This window comes from Oculina patagonica, chromosome 4, assembly GCF_052425735.1.
Source record: "Oculina patagonica isolate OP01 chromosome 4, crgOcupat, whole genome shotgun sequence".
NCBI classification, from domain to species: domain Eukaryota; kingdom Metazoa; phylum Cnidaria; class Anthozoa; order Scleractinia; family Oculinidae; genus Oculina; species Oculina patagonica.
Genome location: NC_135761.1, coordinates 13,963,485 through 13,986,817, shown reverse-complemented (window position 1 = coordinate 13,986,817; position 23,333 = coordinate 13,963,485). Strand labels below are relative to the sequence as shown.

At 39.1% G+C, this 23,333-nt stretch overlaps 4 protein-coding genes across 4 annotated transcripts in view; all 4 read left to right on the top strand.

The window, feature by feature from the left end:
* The window catches only part of LOC144651464 (multidrug and toxin extrusion protein 2-like), a 44,911-nt gene extending 43,762 nt beyond the window's left edge, over positions 1–1,149 (top strand). The window contains exons 15-16 of the mRNA XM_078511405.1: positions 142–226; positions 514–1,149. Of these exons, the coding sequence (XP_078367531.1) occupies positions 142–226; positions 514–899 (471 nt within the window). The 3' untranslated portion in view covers positions 900–1,149. The remainder of the gene's footprint in view (positions 1–141; positions 227–513) is intronic.
* The window catches only part of LOC144648166 (uncharacterized), a 31,338-nt gene extending 14,241 nt beyond the window's left edge, over positions 1–17,097 (top strand). The window contains exon 2 of the mRNA XM_078507795.1: positions 15,665–17,097. Within this exon, the coding sequence (XP_078363921.1) occupies positions 15,718–17,097 (1,380 nt within the window). The 5' untranslated portion in view covers positions 15,665–15,717. The remainder of the gene's footprint in view (positions 1–15,664) is intronic.
* LOC144651416 (uncharacterized) overlaps positions 1–23,333 on the top strand; it is a 146,910-nt gene that overhangs the window by 14,245 nt on the left and 109,332 nt on the right. The gene's annotated exons all lie outside the window — the stretch shown is intronic.
* LOC144648165 (caspase-8-like) lies at positions 17,587–18,453 on the top strand. Its single transcript, XM_078507793.1, has one exon. The coding sequence runs from the start codon at positions 17,587–17,589 to the stop codon at positions 18,451–18,453; it is 867 nt and encodes a 288-aa protein (XP_078363919.1).

Below are 23,333 nucleotides of genomic sequence, written 5' to 3'. Positions count from 1 at the left end.
AAGAGTCGATTTCGGTTCAATGACATGCCCCTTGAATGGGTTAAATTGAATACATCAAGCCATTGGAAGCCATTCAGTGTTATGAATATACCGTATTGCAGTCAATATCAGTTTGTTTATTTTTGTTTATATTTTAACCAGGCACAACAAAGAACCGGAGTCAAGTCTGTAAAGGACCAAACATGTGACAATTTTCTAAATGGAGAGATTCACAAAAAAGAGCCAGGTACGTATGACAAGTTCAAACACCAGCAGTGCCTATACAAGGTGTAATCACGGACGTTGTCTTGGTAACATGACGTATGTTTGTGACGACGTGCTCACGTGACAACTTACAAGGTGCGCTTAGTTTCATGACAGCTTGCTGTAGTGAGAAGACCATTTGAATTGCGGGCTCAACCTGCTTCACGCAGCGAGAGGCCGGAAAGTTCTTGTAATTCGCCCTTAGAGTGAACAGGTTGAGGAAGGCTATACATTATATCAAAAAGCTCACATATTTACCCTGTTTTTCAGATGTGATTCTTTCAAGCTGGATTTACAAATCGTCGTCTCTTCCATTTCTAAGCCGATTTGATGCTGACAACGCTCAATTCCGACTTGCGTTACTGTCACGTGACATGAGTAATGGCCAACATGAATTCACTCAACAAGGAAATGAATCAAAGACGACAACGTGTGATGTTCAAGACCGTAGCAGACTTACATCATCAGAGAAAAAGTCTCTAATGATAAAACGACTTATTCCCTTAATTATTTCGTTGTTGATATTAGGCGCTGCAGTCGCCATACATCTTTTAGTTCCTTTGCCGTCCTCACACGAGACGGCTTTAGTTGGTAATGATACACTTAATCATAACATAACTAGTAATGTTACCACGAAATCGCCAACTTTAGTTTAATCACAAATTTGTTCAAGAATTTGAGCCAGGTTTGAGCCTTTTCTACTGTCACGCAACTCCTTTGCCAAAAAGTGAGGAGAATTGTGATGGCACCGATAACAGTTGCGTGACAAAAAACATCAGACATGTCGGGTGGGGGTGGGGAACTTGCATTGAACGTTCGTTGTTCCGTGATGGTACGTTAGTAATGATGAAAGGAAGACATTATTTTTATTATATAAATAATAAACCATACGCTAAATTTCTTGTTCGCTTTTAGTTATCTTTTTTATGGAACCTGCGGGAAAATAATAATAATAAATAAACATTTTTAATCACACTTTCTTTATTAAGAAAGTTAGTTTTTAAAAATAAGTCCATTTTAATTTTAACTCCTAAATCAGGCCAGAGGGGGGCAGTGTTTCAAATATTAGTACTTCTGACTCTTATATTAGTTAACATGGTAATTTAACCTGGTAATTTCAAAAATATATTTAATATTAAAAATGTATATTTTAAGAAGATTTAAGAATTATTCCTGGTAAGTATTTAACTTATTAAATTATTATTCCTAGTAAGTAGTTAACTTATTAAAATGTTATGTGTTTTTAACGTTTAAAGGAATATGCCTGTATTTTAATATCAATAAAATGTTTAAAAGCAACAAGTATGCACAGTATAAGTTTTTGCTTCCTTTTTAATAAAGTACAACCTATTTGTTTTTCGTTAATGTTAGACCCAGGAAAAAAAAAATCAGCGAGCAAATTTGCATTGTTTGGCTTGTTCTTTATTATTATTAGGGACCTTCAGTTCGGAGTACAAGTACGAGATTGAGTACGACTTATGAATTTCAATCTAGTTATTTTTTTGTCTTCGTAGAGGCTGGGAGAGCAACAAATTTTGGCCTTAAAATGTTATTTTAATAGATATTTCTGTTGCAGTTAAATTATATGAAAATGCTTAGAAATCTACCTTCAAAGGGGTTTTAGCATATATTTGGGGAATTTTCGCATTTGAAAGTAACGTTTTGGATTTTTTGGAGCAACGTTTTAGCATTTTTACGAACACAATCGGAACAGGCCTACACCTGAACCTATACCGTAATCCGTAGTTCTTTTTAACATCGTATCGATTCGTACGACTTGCAGGCGTTTTCCCAAGACTTGATTTTCCTAAATTTTTTGTTTGTCTCCTGCCATGTCGTATATTTTAGCTCTAACAGATCGGCTGCAAGCATCTTAGTTTATACAAGTCTCCTTTAAAGAGAAATAATAAAAAAAATAAAAATCACAGAAATGAGGAAAAATAGACCTTTAAAAGTGTTCCAGTTCGCTAGCTTCATTTGCTTTCCAGATAACCTAGTATGCGAACATCCCGTCTTGTTTTGCGCGAGCGGCGAAGTGCGAGACAGTTGCGAGGTCGAAGCCGGAAGCGCAGAATAACATTGCGTGACACTTCTAATTGCCACGGAGACGGAAGGTGACGTCATCCGCCCTCATGCAGCCCCGGGGCATGCAGCGCTCCCCGCGTCTTCCAACTTCCACTTTTACTTTAGACTTGCTTGTGTGTCTGCTGTCTTCGACGCCTACTGCTCCTTGGACGTCCGTAAATGCCATTGCAGGTGTGTTTCTTGATATGTGTAAGTGTTTAATGGTAATTTAGTTCGGTGATTATAATGTTATAAACATCAGTGGATTACGTAGTGGTGCAGTAATTTTGCACATTTGAACACTCGATCGTAGACGACTAGCGAGCCACTAGCGCTAACCAGCATTCTCGATGTATCGCAGTGGCTGTATTTGTCCATTTCTATAAAGTAATCCCTTTCTCCAAGCGAGGGTAGCCGTTCTATGTGTTTTATATATTAGCGATTGCTTTTGAATTCTTGTTTAATAAGTGCAGAAATTTGTCTTACTATGATTCTATTGAATGGACGGTAAGAGTGCGGAGAATACTGCGAAACATCCAAACTAAGATAGCTACTTGTGATGAGTCTAAATATTAAATAGATCAAATACTATAAAGAAAATTGATTTAAGTAAATATGGTGAAATGCAAATGCTTGTGGAGTCGTGAAAATATGATCGCAATTTTGTATAAATGATACACCGTATTAAGTATCAGAGTTCGGTGTTTGTCGAGCACATTCTTCACTAACAGTACAAGACGAACTCAAGTGGTTATAACAAAGTTTTGAAAAATTAAAGCTGAATACAATCAACTTTGTCAAATGAGACACTTGAGCACAAAATTATTGTATTCTATATACAAAGTTGGTGTGGCGTCAGGTGTGGCGTGACTGGTTACGTTTAATCCTTTAGCGCGCCAGACAGTTGCGAAATACGTAAACAAAACCCTTTCTTCCTGCGGACGAAGCCATTGTTAGCCCTACATTTACATGTAATGTAAGGCTAATTTTGGATACTTACAAGAATTTCCAAAAACAGTTTATGACTCACAGTTGTGTAGTTTTAAGAATTCTTTAGACTGTTTAGACAGCCTGTTTTAATACAGTCGAGCACAATTAACACTGATGGCTGCATCTAGCGGCTTCTGTATATACCTTATTGTTACTTATTTTCGCGGGAACTTAATTTCGCGAAAATGGAACAGGCATATTTCGCGGGACTTAAATTTCGCGATTTAACCAAATAAATACGTTAAGAGGAACTAAAAAATTGTCAAAATACTGGTCTGAAATAACAAACAGTGAGTCTCAAAATTGGCACAGCTGATTTAAATTTTCCACTAGCAATTGCTTCCAATGACACAAAACTTAAGGTCGCGGGGGACACCTTAGGCTCATCATTATGCATTTATTTAAAGCGTATGCACGAAGTTCAACGACTGACATCGAGAACTTTACGACGAGATATTTGCATAAAAAATATGAGCACGCGCGCGTGATTTGATGTGTTTGCGTCTGGAATTGTTTGTCTCTTTGAAAACGCATTGTTCTCATCATAAAAGCGTGGAATATAATTACTATAATTACCATTTTGAAACCGTTTTTTGATCGGCACACCTTCGGAAATCTCAAAGTTTGGACTTTTCCGAAAATTTTGTGGCAGAGAATTCAGCGCGGATATAGAACTTCATGAGCTGCCACTGCAGAGAGGTAAACTAGGAATACTGTAGTGTCTCATAACAGAGGCGGAATTTTAAAAGAGCGCTTTTAGAAAAAGGTAGAAGGCATTCAATAGCCGATTCCCTCTATAGCGCGCGCCTGCAGGGAATCACGGTAGTTGTATTAAGGTGGCTTAATACAGTTTTGAGAGGGCAAATCAGTCCAACCCTTAATTCTCTTGTACAATCTCCAGAAAAGTTTTGTCTTTCTCTTATCACTGTTTGTTACATCCTAAAACCATCTAATGCGATATTTGGAAAATACAAATGCTAATAAACAGCTTAAATGAACGGCCGAGTGCTTGAGAGGGGACTGGCACTAGTAGTTAAAACGGCGTTTTTCTGAAAATCTACCCGTACGACCCTACCTCAAAATTTCAGAAATAAGAAATTGGCTTTGATTTATCATTCATGCAAAATAATATAAAAATCTGTAAGACAGATTTTTCGCAAAATAGGAAAATGTGATATTTTGACGATTTTTAAAGAGCTCAAAATCTGTCTTACAGATTTTTTCAAAATTTTGGCTGTGGTCGTGGTTCACCCCTTAAATTTAATTGTGAAAGTTTCATAATAGGTTGTACGGTAGGTTTTCGAGAAAATCTGGATCAAAATCTGGCTTTTACGACCTCCGAGGCGAATCAAATTGCGCGTGCGAGCGCGCGCTAATATGACCCATGCGTCGCGAGCGATAATGAAAGACAGAATTAGAACTTCTCTGTCGGTTGTTTATCTACCTTTTTTGTCGTATTGTTTTCCGTCCCAGGTTTCAAGACCTATCTGAAAGTATTTTGAAGTTTTCTTTTGTATAACAGCAACGATGCACATTACTGTGTCTCGCACATGGTTTGATGAATACAACTACCGTGATTTCCTGCAGGCGCGCGCTATAGAGGGAATCGGGTATTAAAATTTGCGCATTTAAATCGCCATAACTTGCTGGAAAACTTTAAATTAAAAAATCCGCTTCTGTTATGACACTCTAGAGATATTAACTAATTAGTTTTTGACAAGATCACAGTGTGCTGTCTCCTACTCGTTCTACTAACTCTGCCACGAAATCATGTTCTTCCCAATTTGGCAGTATCGTGGCTATAACATCGCCGTAGGTTCAATCTACCAAATAAAAGATGACATACATAATCTTTTATCATTTCTTTATGTCTCTGTAAAATTTGAGCTTAATCGCATTCATAACAGCCGAGGAATAAGCGTTTTAAAAGATGCAGGTCAAGCAAAATTTCGCTTCATGAATTTATTCATGCTGTATATATCCCCCGCGACCTTAAAACAGTTTGAAACGTTCTTTTGCAACAAAGTAGAGCTACTTTGACGACCGTACCAAGATATTTATGTAGTAAACTGACGGCAACGTTGATTAATTATAATGAATTAAATGGGGTATTAAAGTTCGCGTCGTTATTTTTCGCGAGAACCTTTTCTCACGGGTCTTTAATTAACTCGCGAAAATTAAGTCCCTCGAAAATAAGTAACAATAAGGTGTTGAAAATCACAAGGAAACTGTGAAGCTATAAACATATGGACCCCACAAACATGTGTTTTATATTTTGTTATTTCAGCGGAATCTTGATTTCTCGAACCCTTGATATCTTGAGCCTCCCGATAACTCGAACCAACTGAAAGCCTTTTTCCTTGGATTTGCTTCACTCAGTCGAACACTGCATTTTTCCCCTAATTTTTTGTCTCGTGTCGCATGACGTTGTCATGACGACACGAGATATATTCTACGGGGGACAAGGTGCATTCCATGCGTGTTTGCTTTCTGAGGCCGCCGAATTTTCCCGCCATGTCAACATTTTTCCCGCCATGTCAACATTTGCTTTGTGAGGCCGCGGAATTTTCCCGCCATGTCAACATTTGCTTTGTGATCTGAGGCCGCCGGAATTTCGTAATCAAAGAACAGATAATGTTTCTTAACAAAGGTCGCAATTAACGCGCTGGTTTATCAAACTGTAGATTAGGAGTATTTATTGTAAAAGGTTAATTATGTAAAAATACAGGCACGCTTTACTGTTCTTAAAATTTTTTTTCTTTTTTACGTTTATTGCTGTAGTTAGTTCACAGTCCTCTTCGGGTTTTCTGATCGGTGCACTCCCACGATGATATTAAGCGTTGACCTTTTCTGTTATTAAACGACACACAATGCAGGTAGAAGAGATGACGTTTTTTTCTGAACTTGCAGCAAACGAGCAAATTATTAGTGGTCCAACAGGCAATATAAATGGAACAGAAATAAGGCCCCTTTTAGCTGGCGACATTGCCTATCCACTAACGAACTGGCTAGTGAAACCCTACCCGGACAGAGGACGCCTGACTCAGGAGCAGAGAAAGTTAAACCTAAAGTTCGGTGAGCTACGATCTGTAGCATTTGGCATGTTGAAAGTACGCTGGAGAATTGCGTTGAAAAAGGTTGAACAAAAAACGAGCATCCTAAAATAGACTATGATTGCTACGTGAGTTTTGCAGTATTAAAAGGGGTGACAACGATAACAACGATTCAATAACAGAAGATAAACGATTAGATAAAGACAATTATTTTGATGCTAAATCTTAAAAATGTCAACTGTGGCGTTTGTTTGTTCCATTTGCCTGCTGCGTCATGGAACATTTCAGCCGATCGTTCAAAACTTGCGTTGTGCTGTTCCATACTTTTTTCCCACATTTCAATAAAAGAACTCTGCCAGTATGGAGTCGTACTTTTTTGCCTTTCTTTTCTCAGGCGGTTCTGATTCATCGAGAGAAACATTTACACTTTCGATTTGCGAACCCTCGTTTACACTCGGCTCTGAGGTATAAAGGTAGAACTCATTGCCATTTTAATAATCGGCCATAGGAATCGGCCATTTTAGAGGGATCGATGATGTGGCGGTGTCCCATCACCTCAACAAAGATGTCGAAATAGGGAAGCCTTCTTTAATTTTCTGAATTCCATCTTCTCCAGTCGAGCGAGATCGCTGCTTGAACTGCTTGAACTCGTACTCTAGATTCTTCACCTGCTGTAGCATTCTCTGGCTTTCTGGACACCTTTCTTTATACAAAGAATAGATATCTTTCCAGATTTTGATTTTTTTCTCTTTGTGAAACTCCCCACAGCTTACTGAATTTGGGGGCCCACGCTTCAAGAAGTCCGTGCGTTTCTTTCTCAGTCCTATCAGCAGACTTAACGCGAGGTTTTTTCGTTTTGTGTTTGCCGTAGCAAGTACTTCGACATCACTTGCAACTGAAGACTGAGGCGATGGCAGCGATGGCGTGCTTCTTGCCAGTAGAATTAGTGATTGCAAGCGAATTGGATCATGTGCAGGCTCTGGACCTGCTGGCAGGCTTCGCAGTTCAGCTGGATTATAAAATGTGGCGCTTTTCAATGGAAATGGCCAATATTGGCCGCCGTTCATTGGCTGATCTGAATTTGCTTCTCTTGCAAACCGTCGATTTAAGTTATCGCGAAAGGAACAAAATGCGTGATTTGTGATTGTGTGAATTTTCTTTGTACAAAAAGAAATGAGCGTGTCATACAAGTCTTGCGTGTTCTGATAACGCATTTGATTGGCATTCCGCGATTTCCTGAAATTGTTTTGATAGCGCGTAAGATATATTTGCCGTGATTCACTGAGCCTGAGGCGAATCATTGTTTTGGAAGTGCACTTCGGTTCTTTTGAACACGATACGTTGCCACGGCTACAAAGTAGGCTACTTTTTAACTGTTTTCTAAAAGTTGAAATTAGACCTGTTCACATCTGAAGTAATTTTTACTAAGCTAGAGTATTAACCGAGCGTATTAACCCAACTACTTTTAAGGAAATTTTTCAAAAAATTAACAAATAAAAGAGGCTGACAAATGCGGTGTTGAATGATTGTTCAACAAAAGTTGATATACGATACAAGGTCAAACGGTGTCTTGTCAGTTGTTTACATCGAATGTAAGAATTTCTGTCTACCTAGAACTCGTCAAATATAAGTTATCTCTTTCGTTTATACTTTGCATTAGTTCTTTCTAACTGCCAGAGAGTAGTTTGCTTTCATGTGCTTTGTGTTCTACGCGGCGATAACTTGATTTCTGTTCGAAAAGTAGCCGGGCAGTGGCTTTGCCATGAACATTATGTAGCAGTGTAGCGTTTCAAGAAAAGAATAGCTTAGTGTAGTGTGTCAAACTTATACAGATGCGATTACGCATCGTCCTTTTACCGTGGTAAAAGGGCTCTTTACTTCGGGAAACTCACAAATCGTGTGTGACCGACATTTCCCAAGGTAAATTTACCGCGGTGTTTTTCCCTGGATATATTAAAAAGAACAAACGAATTGCCCATGAAAGTTACCATGGATACTATCCATGAAGTTACCGAGGTAAAGAGGTAGGTTTTTCAAGTACCCCAAGATAAAATTACCGAATGCGAGGCAAACTCAAAGATAAGCAAATAAAATAAACAGAGAAATTTATAATTAAATAAATGATGGCGCGAGGTTAAGATTTCCGGAGGTCAACTAAAAAAAATTGATTGATAAACTCTTATCAGTGGAGTGCCCGGAAACATGCACGCTAACTTTCATTTTTCGGTATTCACGCTTATTATTACCATTTGGACTGTAGAACATTTTCAATTCTCACCAATCAAACAAACTAAATGTAAAACCAATGGAATGAATTTAAGTTTGGTGACAAACTAATGAACGTAACAGGATCGGAGATGACATTTCTTTTACATATTATCTCCCGAAATTATCGGAAAGGTATGGCCATAATGGAAAACCTTCAATGATCTTCATTGCCTTGCTGTGTGTTCAGATTACATGCCCAATATAGAAGAATAGAACCCCTATTATGCGGCCATCCTCGGGGAATTGCAACTGGCCGCTTAATTGCTGGTTTTCACTGTCACGCAAGTAACGATACTGTCACGCGCTGCAAAAAATAAATCCAAAGCTATTGAGTTAAACAAATCAAGAATTTTACAGGTTGTAGAAAATAACAAGATAGTCTACGTATCCAAGTCTCAGATCTGTACGGTATTCCGTACTCGAGTTATCCGTCATAATGTTTAACACAAATTTAGAGAGCACAGTATGGAAACGCCATGTTGGATCCCATGTGGAGGGGCACCAAGATGGCCGCCGGAATTCAATGAAAACATCCGGCATTCACTTCAGTTCACCTTCGTGAACATGTAAACATTCATATAAACACTTCTTGTAAAGCCTCAATTGTTCAGATCGTTAAAAATAACAGGATGAGGCATTCTTTTTAAGCATACGTGACAGCCTTCAGGCGGCCATTCTGATGTCGTGTGGCGCAAAACTCCGAAATTCAAAATGTTATTTCTCACAGACGGTGGATGCTATCGAGCTGAAAACCTTCAATAAGATATATATTAAGGACGTCTAATAGCTAGTGAAGGATAAAAAGTCAGAGGGCTCGCGATTCTGGATTTAGAATTTTGATGACGTCACGTGAAAACCAAGAATAGGGGTTGGCCGCTTATTAGCATAAGACATTATAAAAAGGTTACGTTTCTTCAATACAATATAGCATGAAAAGGAATAACGGAATCACATGAAGACGACAATAAACCTGTGTTTGAAGGATTTTATCAGCCGTCACTCTCATTTTTGTTGAAAACAAAACCAAACATCGTAAATTACATTCTTACTGGCCGCTAAATAGGGGCAAAAGCAATAGAAAAACGCTCATCGGGACGGCAAAAAGGTGGCCGCGGCCGCTTAATAGGATTGGCCGCTTAAGAGGGGTTTTATTAACAGTATTTTACTGACAGTAGTTTCGGGACTTTAGTAACTGGCCGCTAAACAGGAGGTGGCCGCTTAATGGGTGGCCGCTTAATAGGGGTTCGACAGTACTCTATTTTCTAATATTCTTCTTTGATCGTTAAAAGCGGGCAATGAATCGCAAAAGAAATCGAAAACAGCGCAAAACGGTCGGCGCAAGGTGACGTAGAGAGCAGAGGTGTAGTCTCCTAGTGAATGTTGTGTAACCCTCACTTCATGGTTGTTGTTAGTGGTGAATGGATGCTCACCAAACAGTTTCCGTCTTATTTCAAGTGCACCCTTCTTAAACTCGATAGCAGAGTTGTAGTCTCCAACTGGATGTTGTGTAGCCCCCACTGAAAGATAACTGTCAGCAGTCTCTATATGTTCTTCACCAAACAGTTTCCGTCTGATATGCTTCTTGGGCTCAAGAACGGAGATGTAGTCGCCTAGTGAATGTTGTGTAACCCCTGCCCCAAACAGCCTCAGTCTGATGTCGAGTACACGCTTCTCTGACTTAAAAGCTTCTGAGCAGTCCCCTCTCCTGTGTTGAATGGCGGCTTGATCTAAATAGATGTCTGGAAAAACCGAATAGCGAATAGTCGCGAATAGTACGAATACTCCCGAATAGTCGCGAATAGTATGTGATAAGTCGTGAATAATGGCCAATAGAAGCGAATAGTAGTTGGATATATAGTGACGAATAGTAACAAATAATGACAAATAGTTTCAAATACTAACGAAGAGTTGCGAATAGTGACGAATAGTCCTGAATAGCGACGAATACCATATTATATCAAAACAGTAAAAAATTTTAAATGTTTGAAACTGCAGCTATTTATCCTGGAAAATACATTTCCGTCTTGTTTTCGACTAGCACCCTTCATCTGATTATTGTTTTCTTCAATTTGTAAATCGGCCAAAACCTCTTTAGTACAGTCACCAAAGTTTCCGTTTGCCGAGACTCCTTGAACCAGATCTTTGTATATGTCTAGTAGTTTCTTAGTCTTTGACCACTGTGCTATAAAACACTGACAAAATCGCAAAATTTAATCCACTTTTGCCTTAATTTTTTTTTTGCAATCGCGCAAAGTAATACTCGCGAAATTTAATTAAGTACGCGCAAAATTAGTAAGAATAAGGTAATTTGGAATGCCCCTTCTTTATAATCCTCTGCACCCTTAGCGAATTGAAACTGTGAAGTTGCCTTTAAGACGAAACAGAACTACCTGGTAGAAAACTAGCCTTTGAGCCTGAGAACTTTACAAAAAAAAGAAACAAGACCTCAATACATCAAAAAGAATTATAAACGAACAATCACTGTATGAATTTATAGAACGAAAACAAGCTTAGCACCAAAACGAGGCTATACCTCGTGGTTTAACATAGACTACGAGCAGTCCCTATTTTTTCGCAGAGTCCGTCGAGCTTGAAGCAAATTTTTTTTTCGAAGAGTTCGTCGAGCTTATAGCGAAAAAAATTACGCGCGGGGGGAGGAGGCGGGGCGAGGCGAGAAGCGAAAGTTTAAATCGCAAATTACACATATTGAAAAGAGAGTGACACGAGACAGCCCAAAGGGCCTTTGATTCAAACTACCGATTTCTCCAGAATTTCACTAGTTGCACCTTACTGCCGCTCATTAACCGCCATATATAGCGTGACTCGCCTAATTTTATCCGTCTGCGTGCCAGACAGTTGAGAAATAAATTATTACCTTAAGGTTACTATTTTAAGCGGCTACTAATTTGAGAGATTTTTTCAGAGCAAGATTTAGTGACTATTTAATTTAGCGATTTTACGAAAAATTTAAAAAGTTAGTGACACCATATAACTAAGGAAAAAAATAGGCACGCAAAGCGTGCAGGAGTTATTTTTTTCAATTTATGGGGTGGCTCATTGAGGGTGGCTTGGGGTGAGACTGGGTGACCTGTTGGGATGGCTTATGTCATGGGTTGAGCAATTTTTTGTATGGCAGCCCACGGAGTCACTTTTTTGCACGAAATTTGCTTGCAAACGAAATATTTTTTACGTGCACTTTGTACATCAGAACTGTTTTATTCAATACGTGAATTTTCATTATTTAATTGAAAAACAAGAACTAATTAAATTCTCAAAATGTCACGTTCTTATTCTGTTTTTAAATAAGCGCTTTGAAAAGAGCTTATTTTGTTGCTAGTTTTTTAACAACCGTGACGTAAGTTATTACCTATACCGGTTCATTAAATGTTTGAACGAGATGTTTTAAAGGTATAAACACAAACGCCACTTCTGAATTGGGGAATTGAGCAAGACGTTCAAGAGACTAATTAAATTAATTGCGGTTTGCAGTTGGCGTGACGGAGTCTCCAGTAATATTTAGGAATTTAAAGACGATTCCTTTCCATTTCTTTGACTCTTTGTAAATATGCTTACAGTATTAACATCATGATGACACATTATTCTTTAAATCTGCTTTGTGCAAATGCTTTATGTAATTTTTAATTTTTACTACGGTCAGGAAAGCTAGCCTCTCCAAAACAAACGCTTGAATAAGACGAATAACAAGTTAGTGTTGGGCCTTTTGCTGACCGGCGTGTGCGTTGTAAGCAGGCGAGCGTTACGAAAAACACGTTTTTAATCCAAGGTTAATTCACAACTCACCAATTCCGCCTCCTACAAATCTAAAATCTTCGAACGAAATCGCTCACTACAACTGTGTGAGATTGCTTCCCCTTTATAAACTACAATTTGATTGGTTCTGATAGTACCTGAAACCTGATTGGTGTGACAAACAAACATACTTCACTGACTGACTGACTACACGGTCCATCACGACGGCTAAGAGCCATTTTTGAAAAAATAACTCAAAATTAAATGTTCAGTAAAAGAACAAACTAACATGAAATTGAACGAAAATTTGCATTGCCACGGAAAGAACAAAGTTACCGGCATCCATTAAGTCGACCATGTAGGAGGGGTACTTAAATTTAACATATATATATAAATAAATAATTTACTTATATTGCGCAATTATCAATTTAAAAATTTTCAATTGCGCATTACAATATAGTTAAAAAAAAAAACTAAAAATTTAAAATTTAAATTCACAAGCTAAAAAAGATTAAAATGTATATGACTATAAAAAGAAATGTACAATTAAAAAGCTTTTAAAAATAAAAAGGTCTTGATGGCTTTCTTAAAACTTTGCAGTTTTCGGGTGGTTGAAAATTTTATATTAAGTAAATAACGAGTAATAAAATATAAAATAATAAAATAATAAAAATTTTATATTAAGTAAATAACGAGTATAAAATATTAAATTTGACCAAGACAATTTTTAGCGAGTACTAAATTTAGCAATTTTTTGCCCAACTCGCTAAAATCGCTAAATTTAGTAGCCGCTAATAATAGTAACCTTAAGGTAACACGACTCGCTTTTAACACTCCATTTACATGAAAATTAAGAAAGAATGACTGATGAATTCAGTGTTTAAACAGTTCTTGATTTTTTTTTTTACTTCTGGCTTTTGCCCGAAAAGGAAATCTGTTTTTATACTTACTCCGGTAACCAAACGCCACAGCGTGCGTACACTATTTGAGATATGGATGCACGCGGCAGGTCGCTAAGCAAGAAAGAAGCATAAGAGACGGTAACCTGCGATCAGGCGTTCTTTTTTCGTTTTTCGAAAGTGAAAAGGGGAGGGAGGGAGGGCATGATCTCAGGTTAAAGAGTCGGTCGAGGCGATAGCCGAAGGCGACTCTAATGTATTGACTCGAGGGCGACTCAATAGTTTACGCTGTGTCGTAAACCTAAAAGGAGATCAAACTTTTGAACGGGTATCAGACGGGGCACAGAGTTAACATTCTTTTAGTATTATGGAGGGATGTATTCTTGATATGTAGCTTTTCAAATTCACTAGCAGAAAATTGAAAAAAAGTAGAAAAGACTCGGGTAATAGTTACAATTTTTTTTCCTGCGTTGTTTGCTTTTGCCATGTCACGTCACATTAGCGCGCGGGCTCAAGTTGAAGCTATTCGTCAGCGTCCACCCATTAACAAGTAGACGCTAAATTAACCAATCAGAGCGCGCGCTTTAAGTTAATAGATCAGCAACAAGTGAACTCAAGTGCAACTTTATGTCCATTCTATTAGTTTCAAGCAACCTTTCTTCTCTTTCAATTCTTGAATTCCATTTGAGAGTTTTGATTGATGCAGTATTTACATGTAGGATACTTATTTTTGATGACAATTTGTCGTCGTTCCTATGCAGACCAAGCAAACTATTGTCTGCAAGCAGAAGCCACATGATATTTCTTGTCGCGTGCACACGCACACGGGTTTTCAAAACGTTTTTTGTATTTACTTGTCCACACTGAAAATGCTTCAAAACGACGGAAATGAACTTCTTCGACATTGACTGCGCATGTGTCAAAGTGAAGAGCTTACCGTCAAATCACAATTTTGCTCCAGCGGACTCTGCCCGGTTTTGATAGTTTGAACATGGGCAGGGTGCTCATTTTGAATTGTCAGCCAATCCAGCCAATCAGATTTGAGCTAGCCTGTTCACAGCCCTCTATTTTATCGTGTTTTTCTTCAATCATTAAACGCTGGGAAAGAATCGCGAGAGAACTGGACTTTGTTTCTCTACCGGTCTTTCGCGTTAAAAAATAGAAAGGCTGTGCTCTAATTTGAGCGGACGTCCATGAATCTCGGACCTTTTCATGCTGTTTTTTTTATATTATATTTTTTAATTTGTACTTTTTGCCCTTTGCAGTTCAAATTCTTTTGTATTTTGTACATACCGACAAGGCTTTGAGGTCAGATTAGCAAGAACACAAAAGATTAACAAATGCTTAAAAATGTCTATTGGAAGTGGTCAAGCGTTGGTCTTAGGGCTCAAGGCGTGCTCTGGTGACAAAATTGGTAAATTACCTAATTAAAAAAGCCTTTCGACTGGGACTGGAACCGATGTCAGTGTTCTCAAGCATCAACGCTTTCACCCCCGGGGGGGGGGGGTACTCCCTATAATGGCCTATACGGGGAGGCTCCGCCCGAAAGGGGTACCTTTTTCAGGCTTAAGGTATATGAAAGGGTAGGGATTTTTTAAGTTTTGGTATACGAAAGGGTATGGAAATCTGTCATTTAGGTATTTAAAAGGGTCTTTAAAAATATTTCGAACAGACGCAATTTACGGCTGTATTATTTTAATGTATTAAGCGCTACGTGAAAATGACAAGAAAACGTCCTGTTCTAAGTCTATGCCATATCTCTTAGGTATATGAAAGGGGTACCCTTTTTCAGTAAAAGGTATACGAAAGGGGTATAATTTCTGTCAAAAATGGTATATAAAAGGGTAAGGGGTGAGAGCTTGGGGCAGAGCCTCCCCGTATAAAACTTTTTTGAGTGCCCCCCCCCCCCCGGGTTTCACCCATCCACACTAAAACGATAGGGTTACGTTTACAAAATTCCATACTTTAGAAGGCATCTTCAGAAATGTCTGTTTCGGGTACAAACAAAAGTCGTTTTCCATCGGTAGGCAGAAAAGCATCAAAAAGCTGAAAAGTAAAAACTACGTTTATAACATGCGTATATGTTGTGGTTTAAATTTATCTTTGGTTAAATATTTTTCAAACCAGTTTGATTTTTGTTTTTCATTGTCTCAACTTCATTATCATAATCTGAAAGAAAGCGAAATAAAAATCAAACTGGTTTGAAAAATTTTAAACCAAAGATAAATTTTAACCAAAACATATACAAAATAGATTGGTTTTCTTAAGTTGCTGGAAAAGTAATCTCTAGTAAATGTATATGTTTGTTAAACAAAAGGCTCACGCTCCCTGACTCAATAAATCAATGCAATATCAAAGTTTGCACACTCAAAGGTTTTGTAATTTTTTTTCTCATAGGAGTTTGGCCTCTCGGCATGCCATGACATCTTCTTTACAGCAAGCTCAAGAACATGGCACAACATTCTCAAGAAGATGGCGAGCTATATTCGTCCGCTAGCAAATTAAAAGTAACAATTATAGCATCGGAATGGGGGTCGACTGAAGGTGGACTGTCCACCATTAACAGAGAATTAGCCATACAGCTGGCTAAATTCCCCGAGGTTAAAATCACATTTTTTGTACCAAATTGCAGCAAAGAAGATGAGAGAGAGGCCCTAAGTCACAACATTGAAATTGTCAAGGCAACAAGACTGGTTGGCTATGAGGAACTTGAATGGCTTAGCTTTCCGCCAGATCATTTGCAGATCGATGTAATTGTTGGCCATGGGGTGAAGCTTGGTCGCCAAGCACAAGTGATAAGAAAGTTGCACAGATGTAAGTGGTTTCAAGTTGTCGACGCAGTCCCTGAAAAACTAGGAATGTTCAAGTCCTACGAAGTAGAACTTTGCAAAAAGGCTGACTTTGTTGTAGGGATTGGGCCCAATATAAGCAATGCTCTTCGCGCATGTTTTCGGTGGTGTAAAAAAGATCAAACCATTCTTGACATTACCCCCGGTGTCTTTGACGAATTTCTGAATGTTGAATACGCTGCTGAAGAGAGGAAACGGTGTGGCGTTTTAGTGTTTGGCCGTGGAGATGTTGAAGATTTTCAGTTAAAAGGTTTTGACATTGCAGGCAAAGCAGTTGCTCAGTTGGAGGACGCTCATCGTATTTTTGTTGGTGCATCCGAAGGAAAGGAAGAGGAGGTAGCAAAGCGGTTTCTCGATTGTGGTGTTCCTGCAAGCCGCCTGACAGTAAGAAGCTTCCGAGCGAGTTTGAAACGATTGTTTTGCGAAGTGGATCTCGTACTCGTGCCTTCCAGAACAGAAGAATTTGGTTTGGCAGGACAATTAGCCCTTTCAGCTGGCGTTCCTGTGATTGTTAGTAGAACCTCAGGATTTGGAGAAGCCCTACTCAGGGTACCGTTTGGTGCAGCGTTTGTGATTGATTGCGAGGATTACAAGGTATGGGCTAAAGCAATCAATAGTTTCTGGAAAAAAGACAGAAAGGTAAAACTTGAGGAAGCTAAACAGTTGCGTTCTTTCTGGGGAGAAAACTACAGCTGGGCCAAACAAAGTCAAGGTCTTGTTTCCAAGATGATCAGCATCACTAATGGTATGAAACAAATGCGGCTAAATAAGTTTTATCATGTTAATTATTTACGACTACAACTGACGTTTGAGATTGCATACGTTCATAATTATAAAGGCCGAGACACACTTGGCGATAAATCGCTGCAACATGACGCCTCGTGTGACATGGTGCATTTGTGTGAAGGTCTTTGTCGCAGCGACAAAATGAGCAAAAGCAGCGTTGCCACAGCGTGTATACACGTCTGCTACAAAATATAAAATTAGCCAATGAGAGAGCGTCATGTATTTTCCCATGAATCCTCATAAACCCATTCAAGATGGCGACTGAACATGCGGCAAATAAACAATCTGAACAACCCGAGGATTTTTCCCCTTCAGCATGGAATGTAAGTTGTAACCATGTAAAATGCTAATTCAGTATTTTGACTCCTGTGGGATAAAAATTACAAAGAGTATGGGAAAAAGCTACTCCAAATTCGCTGCATGTGTACCAAACAAGCGTCTTGTTTTGGAAGCAGTAGTTCACACGGGGTGACTTGTTGCAGAGACCTGTCACTGCGACTTGTCACCTAGTGTGTCCCAGCGGCTTAACAAACGTTCCACTGAGCTCACTATTTTTTTGGCTTGGACACTCATTATCTAAATTTTCGCTAATTTAATTTTATCAAGTATGTGTTTATCAATGTCTGTTAACCGACTTGCTATAAATTGTATGCTGTGAAATTCATTATGTTAATTAATAGCGTAATGGTTCCGTTAATAGCGTTGTATGATTTTTTCACAGCTGACGTTGGACACTGCTTTGTTAAACGAACAGACTGGAGAAAACTACCTGCTCACATTACACCGCAATCAGAGCTTGTGTACCCAATGACATCAAGACCACGAGGGATTACATTGATCATAAACAATGAGGTTTTTGATCAACCTTCTGATCATGAAATTCGCCAGGGGTCAGAGAAAGATGTCAAAGCACTTGAAAGGTTGTTTGAGGCACTGTATTTTAAAGTGAGAACTGAACGAGATATCGGAGAAGAAAAGATTAAAAAGGTCTTGGATAATTTGTCTCAAGAGGATCACAGTGCCTACGAATGCTTGGTTGTATGGCTGATGAGTCATGGCCGGGAGGGACAGTTCTACGGATCTGATGGAAACCCCGTCTTGATTGAAACAGTGCGGGATTTTTTCAGTAATGCACGGTGTCCGACGTTAAAAGGCAAGCCAAAACTCTTTTTCATTCAAGCTTGCAGGGGCAGTCAGAAGGAGGAAGGCGTACTGACTGATTCACCATACCACCCCAACCAGGAACTAGCAACTAATAATGTTGCGGTCTCGAAATTGAATGTTGGTGAAACCATGCCAGACCATGCAGATATCCTGATGGCATATTCAACTGTAAGTGGCTATGCATCATTTAGAAATCCATGCGATGGAAGTCGTTTTGTCCAATGCATTGTGGAGGTCTTTCGGGAATTTGCAGGCCATGAAGAAATTCTTAGCTTGCTTACTATGGTTAATGATAAGATTTGCAAAATGGGTGATATTGACTCTAAGCAAGTGTCTGAACCCACATCAACCTTAAGGAAAAAGTTGTTCTTTTGGCCTGGACAATAAAATTATTATAAGCTAGCTAGCATGTCATTCCAGACTGATTCACAAAGCCGTTTGTCAGATTGCAATTGAAATCATACCTAACAGTCAGAAGTGTTTTACTGTGGAGGATGAAAGTAACGTTGCAAAAGTGTTTGTAAGTACTATCTACAAGATAATGCAATGCAATATTGACACTCCCCTGGTGGGGCTTTTCAGCTATAATAGATGTTAAATTAAAAAAAAATGAATAAAAAACAGTTACAAAATAAAAAAGCAATTAAAACAATTATTATTCAACTGCTCTTCGGGAGTACAAATAATGCGCGAAACGAGTCAAAATATCTCACGATATTTGTACTCCACAAAACCAGTTGAATTATATTTGTACTCTACAAGACCAGTTTAACAGGTTCCGCATTCCTCTTTAACGCACAAATGACTTAAAAGCGTTGTGAAGTGAGCATTTCGGCGAAAGAAAACGTTGGACATTTTATTATGTAGTATCGCTATAATTTTACTCGCCATATGTATTTTGACTCGCCCTTCAGTCTCGCCAAAATACTGCAAGACTCGTAAATAGACACAGCGATACTTTTTTTTTTTTTTTTTTTTTTTTGCGGCGGTTTGGTGTTCCGGCTTTATTTATTTTTCTAAGTTCACAAATTGCTTGTGGGTTTTTACATTTTTTTTAAGGTCTAAGCCGGTTTACAATTTCAAGGTCTTCGCCAGTTTGAGTCGTATTCCATAGTTCATGATCCAAGTCCATTCCAGGTCCAAAGTTCCATAGTGATAATCTTTAACTTGTTTACAAGATAGTTCTTGCGTAATAAAAGTTCCAGGCTTGTCGCCAGTTCAAAGCTTGAGTTGTAATTCCAAAGCTTGTGGTTTCCGTGATTTAACCTCCAATCAGTAAGGACATTCAGCGATTTCACCTCCAATCGCAAGGACATTCACGCGATTTCACCGCCAATCGTCAAGGTTCCAAGTTCACGCGATTTCACCATAATCGTCAAGGTCAAGTTGAAGCGATCCTCCATCGCAAGGTTTAAGAATTCACTGTGTTCACTGTGATTCAAGAAGCAAAAAAACCCGAAAAACGGGGAAAAAAAGCGACTCTCGATCCACCCGACTAAATAGCTATTTAAACCGCGAGCGAGAAAACCCAAAACAAGGCCCTAATTTGCTGAGCTAAACCCACCCGAAGTCCTACCCGCCGGACGAACTCGATATTTCCTAGTAAAAATAGACCCGAAAATAAAGAAAATCACAAGGGGAAAAACCCAACAAAAAAATAATTTGGCCTAGATCAACTTCCCGTGACTGCTCACGCCCGAAGGCTCAGTGAGACAGCCATACGCCCGGCGAGTCCGAAACGTAGCCGATCGAATGGCAGATCAAGTATTTATGCATCTGAACCCCTAAAAAGAAGAACACGAAAATGTCTAATAAGATATTTATATACTGTATAATATATAGATTTAAGCCCCATTTACATGGCAGAAAATGTGTGGCACGGCTCGGATAAAATTGGTACGCCTACCAAAAAAATAGCACTGATACCCTGTTTACACGTCCTTTTTTCTACCGTGCTAAACTGCGTTAAATAATGTTTTGGTACGGGTAAAAGGCTTAACACCTTGTCCAGCGTACGTGATTCTGCCTTAGTGCGCATGCCGCTTTTTCATTTAAACGTCACATACGAGTCGCGCATCTTTTCGCCTTTTTGCCAGAAGACTAGAAAAGGGTGAAGGTATATGGTTCTTGTTCTAATGGCAGCAGTGATGGCTTGTAACTCCCCAAGAAACGACGACGATTATTATAATAATTATTTTATTCTTCTCGCATTATTTGGATCACCCAAGAGAGGATGAGGGATCCTCTCTTGGATCACCCCTTTACATCATGCTCTTCCAAGGTAGTATTTCAGCTTTCGACTCTGGACACTAACGAACGAAAGCGACCAAAGAAGACTGCTGAAAGTCACGCTAGTTCTTTCATGAATTTTCATGTGTTTCTTTGGCAACTGTTTTTCTTATAATACAAGTCTAACACACCGCCATGCGGTTCGAGTGGAATTTCTGCAAAATTATTGAATGAAATTTCGTAAGAAAAGAGTTGGTTCAGCACGGCTAATCATTTACACTACACATTTTATTCGAGCCGGGTTAGATTTTCAGGAACGCGTAACAATTTTATCCGTGCTCGGACTACCTCGCGACTAGGTCCGAGCACGGGTAAACTTTTGGTTCGGCACGGGTGAGACAAAGTCGTTTACACGACAAAATTTATCCGTGCCGAACCATTTTTTCCGGTACGCGTACCAATTTTATCCGAGCCGTACCACAAATTTGCTGCCGTGTAAATGGGGCTTTAGGCAAGCCTAAGAGCGGAGCTCCACACTTTTTTTCTGGTTCTTAAAATTTTGTGAAAATACTCTCATTGGAAATACTGTTATTGAAGTTTACTCAAGAACGATCCATAGCCGAAATAAAACGACAACTCCAATCGAAAAAAATCGCGCTTACAAACTCGTCATTACCCTGGACAAAAGAAGAAAGATCTGAGCCCGCGATTCAATGAAAACTATAACCTAGTCAGTGGTCAGCTTCAAAAAAACACATGACCTCAATGAGTTGTACACCTGACCTCGCAATATGGTCATGTGATACTGACCAGCGGTTTCCTTGTTTTGACAGCTGCCAATTGACCATAACATGGATGACCAATATCAAAGATACAAGCTGACGTTATGATAAGATGACATTCTCCTACCCCTGGTCGGGGTTGCCTTGTGATTCCCCTCCCCCTCCCCGAGAGTCTGTAGTCGCGCGCGGACGTACGCTCACTCGATAACCAAATTTTTTCGACTTCATGGGTTTACCAAATTTCCTTACTCATGGTGCTCCACTCATGGTAATACTATGGGCCCAAACTAAGTACTGTTTAAAAGTCAATAATTAATTTATTTCAAAGTGAAATTGAACCGGTCGATTTTAAGGTTTAAAGAGTGTTTTCAAGGTTGTTCCAGATGGAGAAGTTCACTCCAGAATGGCCATTTATTTTCTTTACGCCAATAAAAAGTTTATACAAAGATATTTTAAACACCAAAATTTCAGCTTCCAACGAGCGCTAAAACCCTACGAAATCCTCTTCTGAAGTAGCCCAAAATTCGACAACTGAACGCCGCCATCTTGGAGCTGGTAATGTATGCGTGATGTCAAAGAGCTCAGCCTGAGGTTTGGCGGGAAAATTTAAATACTCAAATTCCGTGTTTCTTTTTACTGGCTTTTGTTTGTCAAAGTGCCTGTTTGTGCAGCTCCAATTTTTCTTAAACAGAGCTCCAAGAAATACAAAAAAAGTTATTTCTTTTTACCGTCTTCTAATATTTAAAAGAACAATTACTCAAAAGCCGATACAAATATTTGTGTGTTCCGAAAACTATATGGAAGACTGCATCGAAGTAGATCACAGATACAGTCTCCTGCGTGGAAATACCCACAAAAGAAAGAAAAAGCCAGTCGCAATGCCAACCATTTTAAACGTGAACACCCCCGGCGTTTCTTATTTCAAACCCGGCACGGTAGACCCAGCGTTTATTTGAAGCCGGCGTTTATCGGGTCCGGTGTTTATTAACGAAGTGCAATTTTCTGTATTTTGAGTGTCGAAAGTAAATTGCGTTTGCTTTGGCTTTGCATTACTACGCTTTGTGATTGGCTTAAAAATCTCGCGCCACTTTCTCAGCCAATCAGGAGTAAAACCAAAACCAATCGAGCCTCTCTCGCGCACGTTTTCCCGCGCTTCGTGCCAGCTACATGTATTTGCTTCGACTTTTGATTGGTTCACTGGATTGTCTGTGTCCTTTGTGATTGGCCAGAGTAATTACTTTGGTTTTGGTTTTACGACACTCAATTGACAACTGCTCTATAAGCCATTCTTGAGCATTTTTTTCTTTTAGATATTGAAAGACGGTGAAAAGATTTTCGTATCTCTTGGAGCTCTGTTTGAGCAACATGGAGCTACAGAAACTGACATTTTGACAAACAAAAGCCACTACAAAGAAACAAGGAGTTTCGAGTATTAAGATTTTCCCGCCAAACGTCAGGCTGAGCACTTTGACTTCACGCATACATTACCAGCTCCAAGATGGCGGCGTTCAGTTGTCGAATTTTGGGCTACTTCAGAAGAGGATTTCGTAGGGTTTTAGCGCTCATTGGAAGCTGAAATTTTGGTGAATAACATATCTTTGTATAAGCTTCTTGTTGGCATAAAGAAAATAAATGGCCATTCTGGAGTGAACTTCTCCTTTAACTACCGTATTTACCAAAATAAGCGCCCCCCGATGAAGCGCCGCAGGCCGCAGGGCTGTTTCGTGGTGTTCCTGGTTTTACAGACACCCCAACAAGTTTGTTGATCAGAAAGGGCCTCTGAAGAGTCCCTTGGCCGGGTCGAAACTCTACGTCGGACTAGCCATGTACAAAAAAAACTATTTTCTCACAAATGTGTGTTCAGAATTTTTTCACTTTTTTTGTTACTCACGACTTTTACGCACACCCACGACCCACGACAGTTAGCTATACTCCCTTTATACAGGTGAGATATTGATGGGGAAATAGACGTTCTGGCAAAATTGTTTCTTACTTAACCTGCGATCAGGCTTTCTTTTATGTATACGTTCAACTCAACAGAGTTAACAACAATTACAAGTTGATGCAATTTTAAAGCATATTGTTTCTGACGTCAAGTTGCAGGATATGCCCCTTTTCCCCACTTACGGAAACTGAAAAAACTGATCTCACCGCTTCTTCTTTTTAAGTAAACAGTCAAAATGAGAACAAAATGAGTAAGAAACGCTTGCTAATGGCCATCTTTTTTGCAAGTTTAATCAGCTGCTTTTTTAAAAA